The sequence below is a fragment of the Hemitrygon akajei genome, chromosome 4, assembly GCF_048418815.1.
Source record: "Hemitrygon akajei chromosome 4, sHemAka1.3, whole genome shotgun sequence".
NCBI lineage: Eukaryota > Metazoa > Chordata > Chondrichthyes > Myliobatiformes > Dasyatidae > Hemitrygon > Hemitrygon akajei.
In genome coordinates, this window is record NC_133127.1 from 176,478,743 (window position 1) to 176,499,018 (window position 20,276).

A 20,276-nucleotide genomic window follows, 5' to 3' on the forward strand; every position below is an offset into this window, starting at 1 on the left:
TGTAAAAGAACTAGATGAAATAGAGCTTGTCAAATGTGTTCAGGAAAGTTTTCCTAATCAGTACATGGAAATCCTAACGAGAGTGAGTGTGATATATGATCTGCTATTGGGGAATAAAACAGGGCAGGTGACATAAATTTGTGCCATTAGTTTCAAAGTAAATATGCAAAATGATAGGCCTGGTCTGCGGGTTGAGATTCTAAATGGAAGAAAAGGCCAATTTTGATAGTATCAGACACGAATTGGCAAGTGTGGATTGTGACAGGTTGTTTTCTGGAAACAGTGTACTTGGTAAGTATGAGGCCGTCCAAAGTGAAGTTTTGAGAGTACAGAGCTTATATGTTCCTGTCAGAATAAAAGGTAAGGATAACAAGTGTAGGGAACGTTGGTTTTCAAGAGATATTGAGGCCCTGGTTAAGAAAAAAATGTGTAACTGTCTCAGAGACATGTTTCATTGAGAAGTTTATTTTATATGTTTCTGTCATAAATTCATGATTATTTGAGTTCATACAGCTGTAAAAAATATTAAAAATGTAATAATTAAAACGTTAAAAAGGTAACATTGATAAAAGTTTGTTTAAAACATATCACCTTAAAATATTGTTTGATTAAGAATTTTGTGCTCTTTATGTAAGGTTTTATTTAATGTAGAGTGTAATGGATCATATTGTTATGAGTGATGAACAGACCTGATGGACAATGGGGTACAGAGTTAACCATTCCCCTCCCGAGAACCACGAACTATTACTGTTGCTAAGCTGACCATGAGAAAGAGAGACAGAAAAACAAGCAAGAACATCGGCAACAGATAAGAGAGAGGGAGAAATTGCTGATTAACCGTATTGTGACTCCTTTTTGAATTATTTACTGTTTCGCTGCAAGGACAATAGTTTGCTCATAAACATTCCTCAGTGGACTGAAGGAGTGGCCTTAATTGATGGACAGTCATTCAGGAGTGATGGATAGCTGAGTCCCCGTGAGTAGGGATAAAAGACAGGTCTGGAGAGACACCCTCCAGACACGCCAGTGGACACTGATTGAGTGTTGGAACCCACAAGAAAGGTGGGGACTTCGGAGACCGAACCAGGAGATCGGTCAGTAAAGCTCACAGTGTTACAGCAGTGCCGGTGGGGACTTGTGTGAGTGTCCACTCATGCCAGAGTGACGAGTCCACCACAGAAGAACGGTCTAGCAGAAGGACGGAGAGGTCATAACTGAATGACCACACCGATACGACAGATTAAGAAAGCAAAGGAAGGTTTGCCTGACTGTAGCTGTTACATCTCGCTCACTCTCTCTCTCTCTCCAACGATTACAATACAACAACTATAACTACATCAGCACTTATGAACTGCACTGAACTTTATACTTTTCTATGACAATTCATTTACCCCTAGACATCGATAGAGCTTGTTTATTATTGATTATTATTATTCCTACACTTTTAGGTTTATTACTGCTAACTTGTTTTATATGTATATTTGCATTATTGATATGGTCTTGCTTATTTTTTATTAATAAACACCTTTAGTATAGTACCACCAGACTCCAACGAATTCTTCTTTCTCTGCTGGTTAGACACCCAGTTACGGGGTACGTAACAATATGACCAGAGTTTAGTAGGGGTATGACTGTGGCATTATGGGTCAGAACCAACATGGAAGCAGAGAAAGACATGAGGCCAAAATAACCATATTCTGTATGTGGTCCAAGAGGCACACACGGTAATTGTTTTCATTTGTTTTATATTGTGTATAATGTTATTTATACACAATATAAATTGTGTAAATTGGTGTGCCTTTCCATGGACAGTGTGATACGTTTTCAGTGATTTTATTTGACTTCAGCACACTTCTGTTGTGCTAACGTGTTTTGGCTTGTTTATCGGCAGACGTTAGCTTGGGAGACTTTAAAAGACTGAGAGATGTATGCTTCAAACCTTTTATGCCCTTTATGTTCTTGTGGGGGGGGGGAGGGAGGGAGAGAGAGAGAGAGAGAGAAAGAAAAATAAATCTTCAAGGACATCTGTATGATGCGTGGTCATTATTTCATTGGACTGGTGTAGTTACAGTGAAAACGTGCAGCCAACATGGCCGAAAGTTCAAAGTAAGGAGCGCCGTGTGTCCGGGAAGAAGAGAGAAGGAAGCACGATCGCTGGGGCTGGAGAAGTCGTTGGAGAAAAGACTTGCCAATTCACAGGAGAAAATGAGAGTGTCTGCTCCTGACACCCGTCAGGTTGAGAGTACCGCGATTTCACCAAGAGAGAGCAGCGTTTACCAGCGTAGCCTACAGCTTTGCAAATATCCTCTCTCCAGGCTTCAGAGTGCAGTGTCTGTTTCATTCCCTTGCTGTCTTCAGGCAGGAAAGTGCGGCTCTGCAGGTGCCGTCAGGTTTGACTGTGCTACTTCTACAACTTTATGGACAATCGTAAAATTTGAGAAAAAAAAACTTGTTAAAATACCGGTTTATTGATGAGAAAAGTAATTGATTTATCATTATAGCCTAATTGTTGTTCCTGCTTTACTAGTGGCATTGTTATGAATGTTCTAATGGTGTTTCTGATCTAAGAGTCCAAACGCATAATCAAAAGGAGTATTAGGAGGTTTATTGAGTAAACAGTTACTAAATATTAGTACTTGGATTGCACTGACAATTACATAGTTGCAAACGATTATATGCATATTCAGCAATAACTTGGTGATAGATAGTGTTTTTTCTAAAACATGTACAATGTCAGTTCACGGAGAAAATCGCAAGGTGGTGAATCTAGTTAGCAAAATGAGTCCCTTCAGATAGAATTTATTAGGTTAAGTGAACAGTTAAAATCACAAACTGATGATGTTGAAAAGGAGAGATTAGAGTCACTCACAGGTGATATTCATGCCAAAATAGAAATACACCAAATAGCGATGATGGAGCCTACTTCCACCACTTCAAGGAGAGTCGAACCCAGGAAATCTTCACGGGAAAGAAAGTTAACCCCAAAAGTGCTGGAGCTTAAGCCACAAGAGGCTTCTCAGAGGGAGAGTAAGTTCATCAAGTTATATGAAAGCTGGAAAGAGCACATTAGAGCGACACGTACCAAACTCAAGGACGAGTGCTTCGACCAAGACTTGGGTGACATGATGGATGCTGCTGAAGGGCTGGAGACACAAGTGAGAGATGTGTATGAAAATATACAATCTCAATCGGCACCTTCTACTGAGATTAGAAGAAAGATGGATTCCTGCACAGCAGTAACAGCAGATTTGATGGGGCTGACGAAAGTACGTATGAGTGAAGTGGGGCAAGAGGAGTTTGATGCTAAGGCAGAAAATGCAGGACTTCGTATAGTGCTCGACAGAGAGTATTACCAGTTGATATTTGGAACTACAATCTCCAAATCCATTGCTCGTAGCCACCACTCAAGCGGTTTATCAGAACAGCAAAGTATTACAGCAAAGAGAGCAGAGTGTGCTGCACAGTTTACTGCAAAGCAGGCCGAAATGGAGTTGAAGGAGGCTATCGCTGTACAAAGGCATGAACTGAAAAGACTGGAAAATCTAAGAGATCTTCAAGTAATAGCCGCAAAGCTTAGGGCTTCCTCAGAAGCTGACTCAGGTGAGGCCTTGGAGGAAAGTAGAACAGCAAGCAGTGAGCCGGCTAATTGTCCTCCAATACCTTATAAAGAAATTGAAGGGGAACAAACATGTAAGAACGATAACAATGAACAAACAATACTAACAATGAAGCATCGTTAGTACAAGCCCTGCATGGCACAATGGTTCTCACCAGATATCCTACACCCGAGCCCTCAGTCTTCTCAGGGGACCCACTTAGGTTCTTACAGTGGAGCACAAGTTTCAAGGCATTGATAGAACGGTGATGCACAAATCCAACTGACAGGTTGATCTACCTACAAACATACATCAGTGGTGAGGCACGATCTGTATTGGGAGGAAGCTTCTACAGAAAGGATGATGAAGCCTATGACCAGGCGTGGGAGGCTTTGAATGCTCGGTATGGCCACCCCTTTGTAATCCAGCGCGCATTTAGAGAAAAACTAAATCATTGGCCAAAGTTTGGCTCAAGGGAGTCAGTTAAACTGAGACAACTCAGTGATTTTCTGACAGCCTGCAGCAATGCCATGTCATAGATCAAACGGCTTCAGGTGTTAAATGACTGTGAAGAGAATCAAAAGAAACTCCAAAAACTCCCTGATTGGGTGACCTCTGTCTGGAATCGTCATGTCACAAAGCAGTTGTGACAAACGGAGGAATACCCTGATCTCAAGGAGTTTGCTGATTTTGTGGCACAAAAAGCAGAAATCGCGTGCAATCCTGTAACGTCCTTTCATGCCTTGAAGCCGACTGAAGAAAAGCCATCTGGAGACATGAAGCGCACAAAGGCTAACGCGTTCATCACAAATATGAAAGCGTCGAATAAATCAAGTACAGTGATGGAGACATACAGTGCCGTGGAGAGTAGCTCTAAGGATTCAAACAGATCCAAGAAGGTAAACACTTCGTTTTTATCTTCAAACCCAGTCACATGCATGTCCTGTGGAGAAAGCCACTCCATCCACAAATGCCAGAAGCTTGCCAATAAGACTGTGGAGGACAAGAGAAGGTTCATAATGGACAATAACCTGTGCTTTGGCTGTCTTAGGAGAGGACACAATTCAAAGGACTGTAAGAGCAAAGCTACTTGTGGCATATGTATGAAGCATCATCCAACACCACTTCATGAAGACTGTCCTTCTGCTGCAGCAAATCTCATGTTATGCAAGCGGAAGAAAACATATCTTCCCTTTCTTGCTGCGTAAACAGAGGTGATGGTGGGAGCTCATCCATGATAGTGCCTGTTCGGATTTCTTCAATCACCACCCCTAAAACAGATACACAGAGTAGCAACACCTTTGTAGACCAAGAGGTACGTGAGAAGATGGGGGCAGGATTAGAGTCAGTCAAGTTAAAGCTTACCACTATGATGGGAAAAGATTCCATTTTCAGAGTGGAGGAGTTAGTGGGCTTAGTTAGAAGGTTTCCCTCACAAAATTTCATCAACTTGCCAGCTGCCTATAACGGAGATTTCATCTCGCTCGAACGTTCCCACATTCCTACCCCTGAAATGGCCAAAAGGTGGAAACATCTGAATAGCACAGGAAATACTAGAGCTGATGGATTGCGAGGTAGGACTCTAATAGGCTACAACTACACGAGAGCGTTGGCATCGCGACCAGATATCACAGGAGGTGACGATGAGCTGTACGCCATCAAGACTGACCTGGGTTGGAGCATTGTCGGCAGCTCATCACGGGTCGCAAAGTCAACAGAAGTGACAGGTCTGTGCCATCGTGTATCCGTCAAGGAACTTCCACCATTGACACCAGTCATTAGAGCCCTTGAATCAGACTGCAGAGATACAAACCCTGGGGAAAAGAGCATATCACAAGATGACATACAGTTCATGCAATTACTGAATGAAAGAATACACCAGAATGCAGATGGGCACCTGCAAATGCCCCTCCCCTTTAAGACACACCCTCAACTGCCAGAAAATAAGCGGCTGGCTCTGGTGCGGCTGAAACAGCTGGGGGGGAAACTTGAGAAAAGTCCCAAATTCAAGGATGACTATGTTAAATTTATGGAAAGGTGTCTTCAAGGATGGTGATGTGGAGAGAGCTGAAGATCAACTCAAAGCAGGAAATGTGTGGTTTATTCCTCACCAAGGAGTCTATCACCCTAGAAAGCCAGAAGAAATTAGGGTCGTGTTCGACTGCTCTGCTAAGTATGATGGCACAGTCTGGATGATCACTTACTAGCTGGACCTAATCTCACAAATGGGCTGACAGGAGTGCTCTGCAGATTCCGCAAACACCCCATCACAGTCATCTGTGATGTAGAAAAAATGTTCCACAGATTCCATGTAAGCCAAGAGGACAGAGATTACTTATGGTTCTTGTGGTGGGAAAATGGCGATACAAATTCAGAGCCAAAAGAATATCACATGAACGTCCATCTTTTTGGAGCAGCACCCTCTCCTGGCTGCGCAAATTATGGAATGAAGTATCCTGCAAGCCAAAATGAGAAAGAGTATCCAGCAGCAGCCAACTTCATCAGAAAAAATTTCCATGTCAACGATGGCCTCATCAGCGTAGAATCTGTGGACACGGCCATCAAACTGGCAAGAAAAATGCAAAATGTGTGTGTGAAAGGGAGATTACATCTCCACAAGTTCATCTCCAACAACAGAGAAGTCTTGGAGTTAATTCCGGACAGTGAACGAGCTAGCGGAGTGCAGGATGTGGATCTCAATTATGATGAACTCCCAGTCCAGACCGTGTTGGGAGTAAAGTGGAGTGTGATCAGTGACACATTCTCTTTTAAAGTCGCCCTAGATGAGAAACCAGCAACACGGCGGGGAATCCTCTCCACCGAAACCTCTGTATTTGACCCACTGGGCTTTCTAGCTCCCTCCCTCCTACTTGGAAAGAAAGTACTACAGGAAATGTGCCAAAAGGGCATTGGATGGGACGAACCACTGCCTGGAGAATTAAAGTCATGATAGGAGAACTGGCTGAATGATCTCAAGAATCTGTAAAAATTCCAGTTTCCAAGATGCTTTGCTCCTGAAAACCTAGGGAAGGTCCAGAGAATTGAACTGCATCACTTTTCGGATGTGAGTTGCCATGGGTACAGTCAGAGCTCATATATCCAAGTACTGAGTGAAGACAAAGTGCATTGCTCCTTAGTCATAGGTAAGGCAAGGGTTGCACCCACAAGAGTTGTAACCATACCAAGGCTGGAGTTAACGGCCGCAGTGGTCTCCTCAGCAGTCAGCAGTATGCCAAAGGAGGAGCTGGAGCTCAAAATTGACCAAGAGTATTTTTGGACAGATTCCCAGATAGTCTTGGGCTACATTAATGATGAAGCCCGAAGGTTTCACGTTTTCGTTGCAAGTCTTGTCCAGAGAATCAGAGAAGCAACTGATCCAGCACATTGGTACTATATAGACACTGATACAAATCCGGCAGATCACGCTTCCAGAGGCCTCGAGGTGGCAGAGCTGAATGGTTCAAATTGGCTCACTGGACCCAAGTTTCTGTGGGAAAGACAGATTGTCACATCAAAGTCAACTCCAGAGTTTCTGGTGGGCGATCCTGAGTCAAAATGACACAAGTACTACAAACAAAGGTGGTAAAAGAGGACAATTTCTTGGAGAGACTTAAACAGTTCTCAAAATGAAGGGATGAAATGAAGGGTTCTTCACATGAAGGAAACAAAGGGATGCTTTCAAAGAGGAACTGTGAATACTGAGTCATGACAAACTACCACACAGCCATCCATTGTTCCAACTTAACCCAGTATTGCAAGATGGTGTTCTCAGGATGGGAGGGCAATTAAAAAAGACTTCCTTACCTCTCGACTTGAAGCATCCAGTAATCCTACCAAGAGATGGTGTGGTCACACGTCTGATCCTAGACCCAGATCCATGGAGAAACTCAGCACCAAGGCAGAGGACAAAACCTTAATGAACTGAGAGCAAATGGTTACTGGGTTGTTGGTGGCAGCAAAGTTGTGGCGAACTACATTAAGCAATGTGTTATGTGCAGGAAAGCTCGCAGGCCAACAGAACCACAAAAGACAGTGGATCTTCCTGCTAACCATGTTAATCCCTCGCCACCATTCTCATACTGTGGGATGGATTGTTTTGGACCATTTCACACTAAGCAAGGACATAAAGAGTACAAGAGATATGGTCTCATATTCACCTCTCTGTCCTCGAGGGCAATTCATATAGAAATGTTGGAAGATGTAACAACTAATGCCTTCATAAATGTTTTATGGTGTTTTATAGCTATCTGTGGAGCTGTGAGACAAATCAGATTGGATCAAGGAACAAAGTTTGTTGGGGTGAAAAATGAACTGACAAAAGCCTTAAAGGAAGTGGACAAAGACAGATTGACTGCTTACCTGTCTGAAAAACAATGTGACTTCACCATGAATGTACTTGATGCCAGTCACATGGGAGGTGCTTGGGAACAGCAGATCAGGATAGTTAGGAGCGTCCTAAGCTGGGTCCTCTCACAGAGCGCTGGAAGATTAGATGATGCTTCTTTGAGAACCTTCTTCTGAGGCCAAGTCAATTATAAACAGTTGCCCACTCACCACTGTCAGTATCAATGATTCCAAAGGCCTAGAGCCACTTACCCCAAACCATTTACTTACCTTGAAAACCTCTGCCCCGCTGCCTCCGCCAGGAAAATTTATGGCAGAAGATCTGTATGCCAGGAAAAGGTGGTGCAGAGTGCAATATCTGACAGAGCAATTCTGGAGTAGATAGAAGAAGGAATACCTAGCAAACATCACCCTCAGACAGTGCAGGCACTCATGAAGATTGGAGATATTGTCATTGTAAAAGAGGAAGGGATTCCTCGTAGTGAATGGAGACTTGGAAGAGTGCTTGATGTTTGTGAAGATGAAGATGGACTGGTGCGAAGGGCCACAATACAATTAGGAAATAAAAAGCTAGAACCTCACCCTATCACTGCAATTTTTGGTTTAACAATGATTGATCTGCCCTCTTCAGCTCGGCGGACGACTGCATTTGCTACTTTAGTGGCTAGAAAATCTAATTTATTGAATTGGAAAGAGATGAATCCTCCAACTACATCTCAATGGTTTTCCCAAACCATATCCTGTTTAAACTTAGAAAAAATTGGAAGAGGTACCTTTGATCCCTCGGTTAAATTTGAAGAAACTTGGAGGCCTTTGATCCAATACTTTCATAGAATGTAATTTGACCTTTTCCGATTCCTTTATGTTATTTATTAATTTGAGTAGAGGAGTGAAGTTGACGACATTAACGATTTTATCTGATATAATAGAATAGCCCAGCTTTGTTTAGTTTAGTTTTTAGTTCTGCTTAGTTTAGTTTACTTTGTTTTTGATTTTTCAATTTGACATTTTGTTTTCCATCTTTTTATTTCCTTGTATCTTGTCTATATTAAGAGTTTGGGAGGTCAATTATATTGGTGTTACCTATAGTTTCTACTCACATGTGTTAATTGCCAACAATGTACTCCCACTCCCTTTGTACTATTGTGACCACTATGTATACGTCTTTGAAAAATTCAATTAGAAGATTGAAAAAAAATCTAGGAAAGGAGGGTCAATTACTCATTAATCCATCCATTTTTGAACATCCTATTCATAAATTAGTTGTACTTGTAGAAAACAACTAAAGTGTGCTCCAGTGGAACTAATTTCTAAACACCTACCTGTGTGGAAAGTTTAAAGTATCAGTCTTGATCTCAGAGTTTGTTACAAATACCAACTATCTGGTTCTGGAAATTACTAGATTTGTTCAAATATTTGTATAAAGGTTATCATAAATCATAGTAATTTGGTGCAAGTGTAACTGTCTCAGAGTCATGTTTCATTGAGATGTTTATTTTATATGTTTCTGTCATAAATTCATGATTATTTGAGTTCATACAGCCATAAAAAAGATTAAATATGTAGTAAATAAGATGTTAAAAGGTAACATTGATAAAAAAATTTGTTTTAACATGTATCAGCTTAAAATATTGTTTGATTAAGAATTTTGTGCTCTTTATGTAAGGTTTTATTTAATGTAGAGTGTAATGCGTCACATGACCAGAGTTTAGTAAGAGCATGACTGTGGCATTATGGGTCAGAACCAACATGGAAGCAGAGAAAGGACACTTAAGAAAGAAATCAGGAGGGCTAAAAGAGGAAGGAAGATGCCATAGCAGACACGGTGAAGGAGAATCCTAAGGGATTCTGTAGATATGTTAGAAGCAAAAGGATTGCAAAGGAGAAAGTTAGTCCGCTGGCAGATCAGAATGTTAATCCATGGGTGGACCCAAAACAGATGGGGGAAATCTTAAACAATTTTTCTGCATACTCAGGAGACAGATACGGGGTCGAAAGAAATGAGGTAAGGTGGTATCAACTTCATAGACCCTATACAGATTACAGAGGAGGAGCCGTTTGCTGTCCTGAGGCAAATCAGGGTGTATAAACCCCCAGGGCCTGACAAGGTGTTCCCTTGGACCATTTGGGAGGCAAATGCAGAAATTGCCAGGGCCCTGGCAGAGATATTTAAATCATTTTTAGCAACAGGTGAGGGACCAGAGGATTGGAGGATAGCCAATGTTGTTCCACTGTTCAAGAAAGGCTCTAAAAATAAACCAGGAAATTATAGGCCAGTGAGGCTGAATCAGAGGTGGGAAAGTAATTGGAAGGGATTCTAAGGGATCAGATATGTAAGTATTTAGATAGACATGGACTGGATAAGGATAGTCAGCATGGCTTCGTGCATGGTAGGTCATGTCTAACCAATCTTATAGAGTTTTTCGAGGAAATTTCCAGGAAAGTTGATCAAGGCAAGGCAAGTGGATGTTTCTTACATGAACTAGCAAGGCATTTGACAAGGTCCTGCATGGGAAGTTGATCAAGAAGGTTCAGTCACTCAGCATTCAAGATGAGGTAGTAAATTGGATTAGACATTGGTTTTATGAGAGAAGCCGGAGAGTGGTAGTAGATGGTGGACTCTTTGACTGGAGGCCTGTGGCTAGTAGAGTGCCACAGGGATCGGTGCTGAGTCCGTTGGTGTTAATCATCTATGTCAATAATCTGTATGATAATGTGGTTAACCGGTTCAGCAAGTTTATGGATGACACCGTGACTGAGGGTGTAGACTGGTCTAGGCAGTTTAAATGGTTCGGCATGGACTAGATGGTCTGAAGGGCCTGTTTCTGTGCTGTAGTTTCCTAGGACTCTATGAATCTAAATTAGCCATGACAGAATGATGGAACAGACTTGATGGGCCAAATGGCCTTATTCATTTCCAATTTCTTATGGTCATTTCTAATTAAATCCAGTCAATGGTATAACACTAAAAGCAGAGTTGTACTGATCCTATAATAAACAGAGTCTCAAATCAAAGTCAATATGAATTACTGGGCTATATCCAAAGGTCATGGTCCTCCAAAATATTCCGCAAGGAATTTAAACTGGTGGTGGCGGAGGGTGGACTTTAAGAAGGAGATTTTTGAAGAAGAAGAGCTGTCTTAAATTTAATTGGGCTTGATTGTATGACTATGGTAGGATGAAGATTATTCCATGCTTTAATTGTGTGCGGAAGAATGAATTGGTGTACACATCTGACTTGGTAGTTAGTATTTCAAATTGAAATGAGTTCCTTCGTCTGCTCCTAATAGGTTTGGGTTTGGTGTAGGATTGGTCATCTATGTCAAGCTGACCATTTAACATTTTGCAAAAACAGGTGTGCTTCACGTCTATCTTGGAGAGAGCTCCACTTCAATGAATTCAAAAGTTGGGTAACACTCGCTTCTCTCTCATAGGGATTTGTGACAAACTGGGCTGCCTGTCTTTGGACTCGCTCGATGGAAGTAGTGTTTTTGTTTGTGTATGGGTCCCATGCAGCAGCTGTGGCCTAGTAAGGGTGACGTACAACTTCTCCTTGACAGAAGTTGAACAATGATGAAAAATGCGTCTCAGAAAATTTAGGACTCCTGTTGCATGATGTGTCTGACCATTCCATGTCTGACTGTAACCAGAAAAAATACTTAGTTGGCAAGTGCCCTCTGGATTTGCCAATTTTCCAGTTCTCTCCAATCTGACCTCACTCAATTCTTTTTTCCTGTTCAAAAATAATTACCTTCTTTGCTTATTCTCGTGTTCCGTTGTGACCCTTGCACGTATGGGAGGCAATTACCTGGCTAGGCTGAGCTCCTCCCCCACCCCCACCCCGGATCGAAGGTCAAAGCAAGGATTCTATTTCTAGCTGCAGGAGCTGAAGCAGTAAGTTGGCTTTGCCTTTCCCGAGAACAGTACAGGCCCAATCTACTGGGGGAGCCCACCAGGAACTACCATTAGATGACAACTTACCTGGGAGGTGAGTTTGCATTTGATTTTATGTCCCCGGCACTGAAGAAAACTTCAGGTACCCTCTCCATGTTTACTGTTTTGGCCCTTGATGCCCAAGACTGTCCTGACAAAGAGTCTTCCGTCTGAAACGTGGACGCACTTTCTTTTTCAAAGTTACTGCCTGAGCTGGTCCTGGCTCTAGTGAAGCTTGGTGAGTGACTGCTCCTTGCAACTTAGCATTTGTTCTTCTCCCTCTCTGTCTCTGAAAATTTCAGATCGATCTCAATTACCTCCTTTTTACATCTCCTCTGAAATGTCTTTACTGTGCTGTTTGTATCACTCAGTCTCTACTAGATCTCCTTCCTTCTGCAGAATGCAGATCCTTCCTTTGGTTCTCTTCTGGAGATCCTTTGATTCTCGCCAACCTCTGGGTGTGCACAAAATGTGCTGCACTGGAGGAGCTGCTAGATCTGTGGTGTCACAGCACTAGAGACCTGGGTTCAATCCCGAAGTCCAGTGTTGTCTGTGTGGAGTTTGCATATCCTCCCTGTGACCGTGTGGGTTTCCTCCGAGTGTTCCAGTTCTCTCCCACCTCCCAGCAACATGTGGGCTGCTAGATTACTTGGCCATTATCTATTGCCCCAGGGTGGAGGTAAATAGGGAGTTGATAGAATGTAAGGAAAGGGGCATTTTTAAAAAATATATCAAAATAAATTTTACTCATAATTTTTACAAGAATTAACCTTACGATTTTTTTTGTTCTTGCATTCATAGTCAATACCTTAAACACTGTATTAGCATCCTATTATATTCGTCAAAACCAATAGGACTGTTGCCACTCATGTGGCCCCTTGGGGTGGTACGCTACTACTAGAATTGAGGGACTTCCACACCAAACCAGCCACAGAAGAACCTACGCAGTGGTCCTTCTCCTCCGAACCCTTGTTTTGGCTGCACCAAGCTCCAGTGCTTCCCTCAGCACATATTCCTGCAGCCTGGAATGTGTCAATCAGCAGAATTCCTTGATGGACCGGACTATAGGGAATAGCGAATTAATCTATTTGTTCAAATGGATTGGTTGATGATTGACATGAACCTGGTGGGCCAAAGGCCCTGTTACTACTCCCTCCTTACACCAATCTGACACTTATCTCCTGCACCTCCCCATCACCTTCCCCAAGCTTCCACTGTTCAAGCTCAAATCTACTATCATGGGCATCAATTCTCAGGGTATCAATGCCATGAGAATTTGCTTTTTGGAATAGCAGCACAGACATTACAAACATGACATGCAAATGAACATAAACTTCAAATAATTCAAATTATACGTATGTTACAAGGCAAAATAAATATTACAACAAGTGCAAGTTGAGAGAGAGAAACGAACAGCTCAAGATAGTATCAGATTTTTCACATCAATTCAAGAACCTAATGGCAAAGGGAAGAAGCTGTTGTGGAACCTTGAAGTAAAGGTTGCCAACTACACCCTAGACAGGCCCTCTGGACCACCATGTCCATATGGACCATCGAACTCCTATTTCTGCTAATCCCATTTTTGTTCTCCTTATTTTCCTGTCAACTCCCTCCAGATTCGACAATTTACTTATATGCTTCAGGAAATGTATGATGGCCTACCTGTTCACCCTGGGATGTGAAAGGAAACCAGAGCAGCTGGTGGAAACCCAGTCACTTAGTTGACACTTTAGATTAAAACTCGTCACCTGCACATGGAAGAAGAACACCAGAACACTAGAATACTACAGCACAGTACAGGCCTTACAACCCTCCATGTTGTGCTGACCCATATATTCCTTAAAAAAAAGTACTAAACCCACACAACCCCATAACCCTCTATTATTCGTTCATCCATGTGCCTGTTCAAGAGGCTCTTAAATACCCCTAATGTTTTAGCTTCCACCACCATCCCTGGCAAGTCATTCCAGGCACTCGCAACCCTCTGTTTAAAAAACTTACCCCTGATGTCTCCCCTAAACTTCCCTCCTTTAACTTTGTACATATGCCCTCTGGTGTTTGCTATTTGAGCCCTGGGAAACAGGGACTGGCTATCCACCTTATCTATTCCTCTCATAATAGAAACATAGAAAACCTACAGCACAATACAGGCCCTTCGGCCCACAAAGTTGTGCCGAACATGTCCTTACCTTAGAAATTACTAGACTTCCCCATAGCCTTCTAATTTTTTAAGCTCCATGTACCTATCCAAAAGTCTCTTAAAAGACCCTATTGTATTTGCCTCCATGAATGATGCTGGCAGCCCATTCCACTCACTAACCACTCTCTGAGTAAAAAACTTACCCCTAACATCACCTCTGTACTTACTCCCCAGCACCTTAAACCTGTGTCCTCTTGTGGCAACCATTTCAGCCCTGAGAAAAAGCCTCTGACTATCCACACGATCAATGCCTCTCATCATCTTGTACACCTCTATCAGGTTACCTCTCATCCTCCTTCGCTCCAAGGAGAACAGGCCGAGTTCACTCAACCTATCTTCATAAGGCATGCTCCCCAATCTGGGCAACATCTTCTAAATCTTCTCTGCACCCTTTCTATGGCTTCCACATCCTTCCTGTAGTGAGGAGACCAGAACTGAGCACAGTACTCCAAGTGGGGTCTGACCAGGTTCCTATATAGCTGCAACATTACCTCTCAGCTCTTAAATTCAATTCCACGATTAACAAAGGCTAATACACCATACACCTTCTTAACCACTGTGTCAATCTGCGACGCTGCTTTGATCGCCCAATGGACTTGGACCCCAAGATCCCTCTGATCCTCCACACTGCCACGAGTCTTATCATTAATACTATATTCTGCCATCATATTTAACCTACCAAAATGAACCACTTCATACTTATCTGGGTTGAACTCCATCTGCCAATTTTCAGCCCAGTTTTGCATCCTATCAATGTCCCGCTGTAACATCTGACAGCCCTCCACACCATCGACAACACCTCCAACCTTTGTATCATCAGCAAACTTACTAACCCATCCCTCCACTTCCTCATCCAGGTCATTTATAAAAGACATGAAGAGTAAGGGTCCCAGAACAGATCTTGTAGACCTCTATCAAGTCCCCTCTCATCCTTCTATGCTCTAAAGAGAAAAGTCCCAGCTCTGCTAACCTTGCCTCATAATATTTGTTTTCCAATCCAAGCAACATCCTGGCAAATCTCCTCTGCACCCTCTCCATAGCTTCCACATCCTTCCTATAATGAGGTGACCTGAACTGAACACAATACTCTTAAGTGTGGTCTCACCAGAGATTTCACCTCTATAATCTTGAACACAATCCCCCTATTAATGAAGCCTAGCATTCCATAGGCCTTCTTAACTATCCTATTAACCTGTGCAGCAACCTTGAGGGATGCATGGATTTGAACCCCAAGGTCCCTCTGTTCATCCACACTCTTAAGTAACCGACCATTAACCCTGTACTCAGCCTTCTGGTTTGACCTTCCTAAATGCATCTCCTCACACTTATCTGGATTGAACTCTATCTGCCACTTTTCCACCCAACTCTATAACCTGTCTATATCCTCTTGTAACCTTCGACACCTACAGCTCCATCCACAACTCCTCCAATCTTTGTGTCATCTGCAAACCTATTCACCCATCCTTCTGCCTCTTCAACCAGGTAATTTATAAAAATCACAAAGAGCAGGGGTCCCAGGACAGATCCTTGCGGCACTCCACTAGTAACCAACCTCCAGGCAGAATACTCTCCTTCCACTACTATCCTCTTCTTTCTTCCTGTAAGCCAATTTTTTATCCAAACAGCCAAGGTTCCACTGATCCCATGTCTCATGACTTTCTGGATGAGTCTCTCGTGGGGACCTTGTCAAATGCCTTGCTAAAATCCATGTAGACCACATCTACCGCCCTACCCTCATCAATTTCTTTTGTTACCTCTTCAAAAAACTCAATTAGGCTCATGAGGCAGGACCTTCCCTTCACAAAGCCATGTTGACTATCCTTGACATGTTGACTGTACTTTTCCAAATGCTCATAGATCCTATCCTTAAGAATCCTTTCCAATAGTTTGCAGACCACCGATGTAAGACTCACTAGTCTATAGTTCCCAGGATTCTCCCTATTACCTTTTTTAAGCAAGGGAAGTACATTTACCATTCTTCAATCCTCCGGCACCTCCCCTGCAGCCAAAGAGGATTCAAAGATCATAATTACTGCTCCAGCGATCTCTTCTCTCACTTCCCATAGCAACCTGGGGTACATCACATCCGGCCCTGGGGACTTATCAATCTTGATGTTTTTAAGAAGATCCAACACTTTTTCTTCCTTAATCTCCGTATTGTCCAACACACAGGCCTGTTGTATTTCGACCTCACCCTGATCAAGGTCCTTTTCACTTGTGAATATTGAAGCAAAGTATTCATTTAGGACCTCCCCAACCTCCTCCGCTTCCAAGCACACTGCCTTCTTTATCCTTCAGCGGCCCCAGCTTCATTCTTGTCATCCTTCTGTTCTTCACATTCGCATAGAACACCTTGGGGTTCTCCTTCATCCTACATGCCAAGGCCTTCTCATGCCCCCCCTTCAAGTTCTCCTAAGTCCTTTCTAAAGCTCCTTTATGGCTACCCTATATTTCGCATGAGGCCCCCCTGCTTCCTGCTTCTTATATCTAACATATGCTTCCTTCTTCCTCTGGACGAGTTGCCTCACGTGTTTCGTCAGCCACAGTTCCCTTTTCCTACCATTTTTTCCTTGTCTCAGTGAGACAAACCTATCCTGAACCCAGCACAAGTGGTCCCTAAACTTCCTCCACATTACTTCTGTGCTTTCACCCTTGAACATCCGTTTCCAGTTTACTGCCTCATCCCTTCATAGTTAGCCCTTCCCCAGTTAAGCACTTTCCCATTTTGTCTGTTTTTATCCTTTTCCATAGCTATGCTGAAGCTAAGGGAGTTGTGGTCACTCTCACCAAAATGCTCCCCCACCAACAGGTCTGCCACCTGACCAGGTTCATTACCCAGAACCAGATCCAGTATGGCCTCTCCTCTCGTCGGCCGGTCCACATACTATGTCAGGAATCCTTCTTGAACACACCTGACAAATTCAGCCCCATCTATCCCCCTTGCAGTCAGGAGGTGCCAGTCAATATGAGGGAAGTTGAAATCACCCATAACTACAACCCTGTATTTCCTACACCATTCTAAAATCTGCCTGCTTATCTGCTCCTCGGTGTCCCGAGGGGTATTTGGGGGCCTATAGACTACTCCCAGCACAGTGATTGATCCCTTCCTATTTCTGACTTTCACCCACACTGACTCAGTGGATACTCCCTCTGCAGCGTCCTCCCTTTCTATAGCCATGATACTATCCTTGACCAGTAATGCTACTCCCTCCCCCCCCCCCCCCCACTTTTCTACCTCCCATCCAATTCCCTTTAAAATACCTAAACCCCGGTATCTGCATCAGCCGATCCTGCCCTTCCTCCAGTCAAGTTTTGGTAACAGCCACAACATTGTAGTTCCACGTACTGATCCATGCTCTAAGTTTATCCCCTTTATTCCTAATACTCCTAGCATTGAAACAGACACATTTCAACCTCTCTAACTGGCCACATTTATGTCTTGTCCCCCGCCTGTCCTTCCTCACCAACTCAGAGCATCATGTCCTTGTCCTTCACTCAGATTCTGATTCCCATCCCCCTGCCAAACCCGTTTAAACCCTCCCCAACAGCTCTAGCAAACCAGCCTGCCAGGATATTGGTCCCTTTCCAGTTCAGGTGCAGCCTGTCCTTTTTGTACAGGTCAGACCTTCCCCAGAAGAGATCCCAATGATCCAGAAATCTGAACCCCTGCCCCCTGCACCAACTCTTCAGCCACGCATTCATCTGTCATAACTTCCTATTTCTACCCTCTCTGTCTCGTGGCACAGGCAGCAATCCCAAGATTACCACCCTTGAGGTCCTGCTTTTTAACTTCTTTCCTAACTCCCTATATTCCTTCCTCAAGACCTCATCCCTACTCCTATCCATGTCATTGGTCCTCACGTCGACCACGACATCTGGCTGCTCACCCTCTCTCCTGAGAATACCGAGAACTCGATCCGAGATATCATGGACGCTAGCACTAGGGAGGCAACAGATCATCCGGGATTCTTGATCTCTCTCACAGAACTCTTATCTATCTGTCTAACTATTGAATGCTGTCCTCTTTTCCCTCCTTCCTTCCTGAGCTGAGGTTCCAGTCTCGGTGCCAGAGACGCGACCACTACAACATGTCCCTGGTAGGTCGTCCCCACCAACAGTATCCAAAACGGTATACTTATTGTTGATGGGAATGACCACAGGGGTGCTCTGCTCTTTCTGTCTATTCCCCTTCCCTCTCCTGACAGTCACCCAGTTACCTGTCTCCTGACTTTTAGGGGTGACTGTCTCCCTGATACTCCGATCTATTACTGCCTCTGCCTCCTGAATGATCCGAAGTTCATCCAGCTCCAGTTCCCTAACTCAGTTTGTCAGGAGCTGCAGCTGGATGCTCCTTTTGCAGGTGTAGTCATCAGAGACAATTGTGCTGTCCCCGACTTCCCACATCCTACACTGGACTGCCCTATCTACTGCCTCCATTACCAACTCCTAAGTTAATTAAATTAATTAAAGAAACTTACCTGGCCTTACCTCACTGGGAGCAAACTCGTCCTCTGCCTCTTCTCGCTGAAGCCTCTCGAGCCAAAGCCTCAAAGCTCCACTCCTTCACTGGCCGCTCTGCTTGAGCTACCCCTCTTTTTATTTGTTTGAGCTTTTCAATTTTCTATTTCCCAGTCAGCTGCTTTCTGCTGAGTCTGAGCTATTCAAATCTTGATTGACTTGATTGCACAATCCAACTACCAAACCTGCCAAAACTTTTCGAGCCAAAGCCTCAAAGTTCCACTCCTTCACTGGCAGCTCGCCACTGAATCCTGAATTGAATTGAATTGAATTTATTACTTATGTCCTTCACATACCTGAGGAGTAAAAATCTTTACATCTCCTTCTAAATGTGCAATGTATAGTAATTTATAGGATGTACAACAGGATAGTCAATATAACATAGAAATACAGTTGTGTCAGCATGAATTAAGCAGTCTGATGGCCTGGTGGAAGAAGCTATCGTGGAGCCTGTTGGTCCTGGCTTTTACTCTGTGGTATCGTTTCTTGATGGTACCAGCTGGAACAGTTTGTGGTTGAGGTGACTCAGGTTACCAATGATCCTTTGGGCCCTTTTTACACACCTGTCTTTGTAAATGCCCTGAATAGTGGGAAGTTTATAACTACAGATGCGCTGGGCCGTCCGCCCCATTCTCTGCAGAATCCTGCCATTAAGTGAAGTACAGTTCCCATACCAGGCAGTGATGCAGCTAGTTAAGATGCTCTAAATTGTACCCCTGTAGAAATTTCTTAGGATTTGGGGGGCCATATCAAGCTTCTTCAAACGTCTGAGGTGAAAGAGGCGCAGTTGTGACTTCTTTACCATACAGCCGGTACGTACCAACCTCGTGAGATCCTTGGCGATGTATATGCCGAGGAACTTAAATCTGTTCACCCTCTCAACCTCAGATCCACTGATGTCAATAGGGGCTAGCCTGTCTCCATTCCTCCTGTAGCCCACAACCAGCTCCTTTGTTTTTGCGACATTGAAGGAGAGGTTGTTTTCTTGACACCACTCTGATCAGTTACAGCAGTCCAATACTGGGAACATCAACTATCCGTTTCACTTCACAGATGCTGCCTGACCCACAGAACTCCTCCAACATCTTGTTTGTTACTAACTCTTAAAGGTAGTGATTGTATCTGCCTCTGCTCCCTCCTCTGGCTCCAGATATCAACCCTTGGGGAGGCCTAATTTGGAGTATTGTGGCAGTTCTGGTCACATACCTACAGGAAAGTTATCAGTGGGATTGAAAGAGTGCAGAGAAAATTTACAAGGATGTTTTCCAGACTTGAGGCCCTGAGTTACAGGGAAAGGTTAAAGAGGTTAGGACTTTATTCCCTGGAGTGTAGGAGAATGAGGATTTGGGATATACAAACTTATGAGGGTTTCCACTGAAGTTGGTGAGACAAGAACTACAGGTTATGCGTTAAGGATGAAGAGTGAATTGTTTAAGGGGATCATGGGGGGGGAACTTCACTCTGAGGGCGGTGTGAGTGTGGAAAGAGCTGCCAGCAGAAGTGATTTCAACACTTCAGAGAAATTTGGAAAGGTAATGGGTGGGTGGGGTATGGAGGACTATGGTCCAGGTGCAATTCAGTGGCATTATCTTGATTAATAGTTTTAACTGACAGACTCGTTTCTGTGCTATAGTGTTCTCTGACCTGTTCTGATACAACTTCAGTCTGCGCCAACTGATTAGTCT

General features: G+C 43.5%; 1 protein-coding gene across 2 annotated transcripts in view; it reads left to right on the plus strand.

Moving 5' to 3' along the window:
• Positions 1 to 2,356: 2,356 nt before the first annotated feature.
• The window catches only part of LOC140726986 (inosine-uridine preferring nucleoside hydrolase-like), a 32,916-nt gene continuing 14,996 nt past the window's right edge, over positions 2,357 to 20,276 (plus strand). Inside the window, exon 1 of one of the 2 annotated variants that reach the window (XM_073044082.1) lies at positions 2,357 to 2,480. Coding sequence is in view for 1 of the 2 variants with exons in the window: in XM_073044081.1 (XP_072900182.1) it covers positions 11,910 to 11,928 (19 nt within the window). In the remaining variant the exon portion in view is untranslated. Of the gene's footprint in view, positions 2,481 to 11,813; positions 11,929 to 20,276 lie in introns of those variants that run through there. The other variant, XM_073044081.1, reaches the window with a different exon arrangement.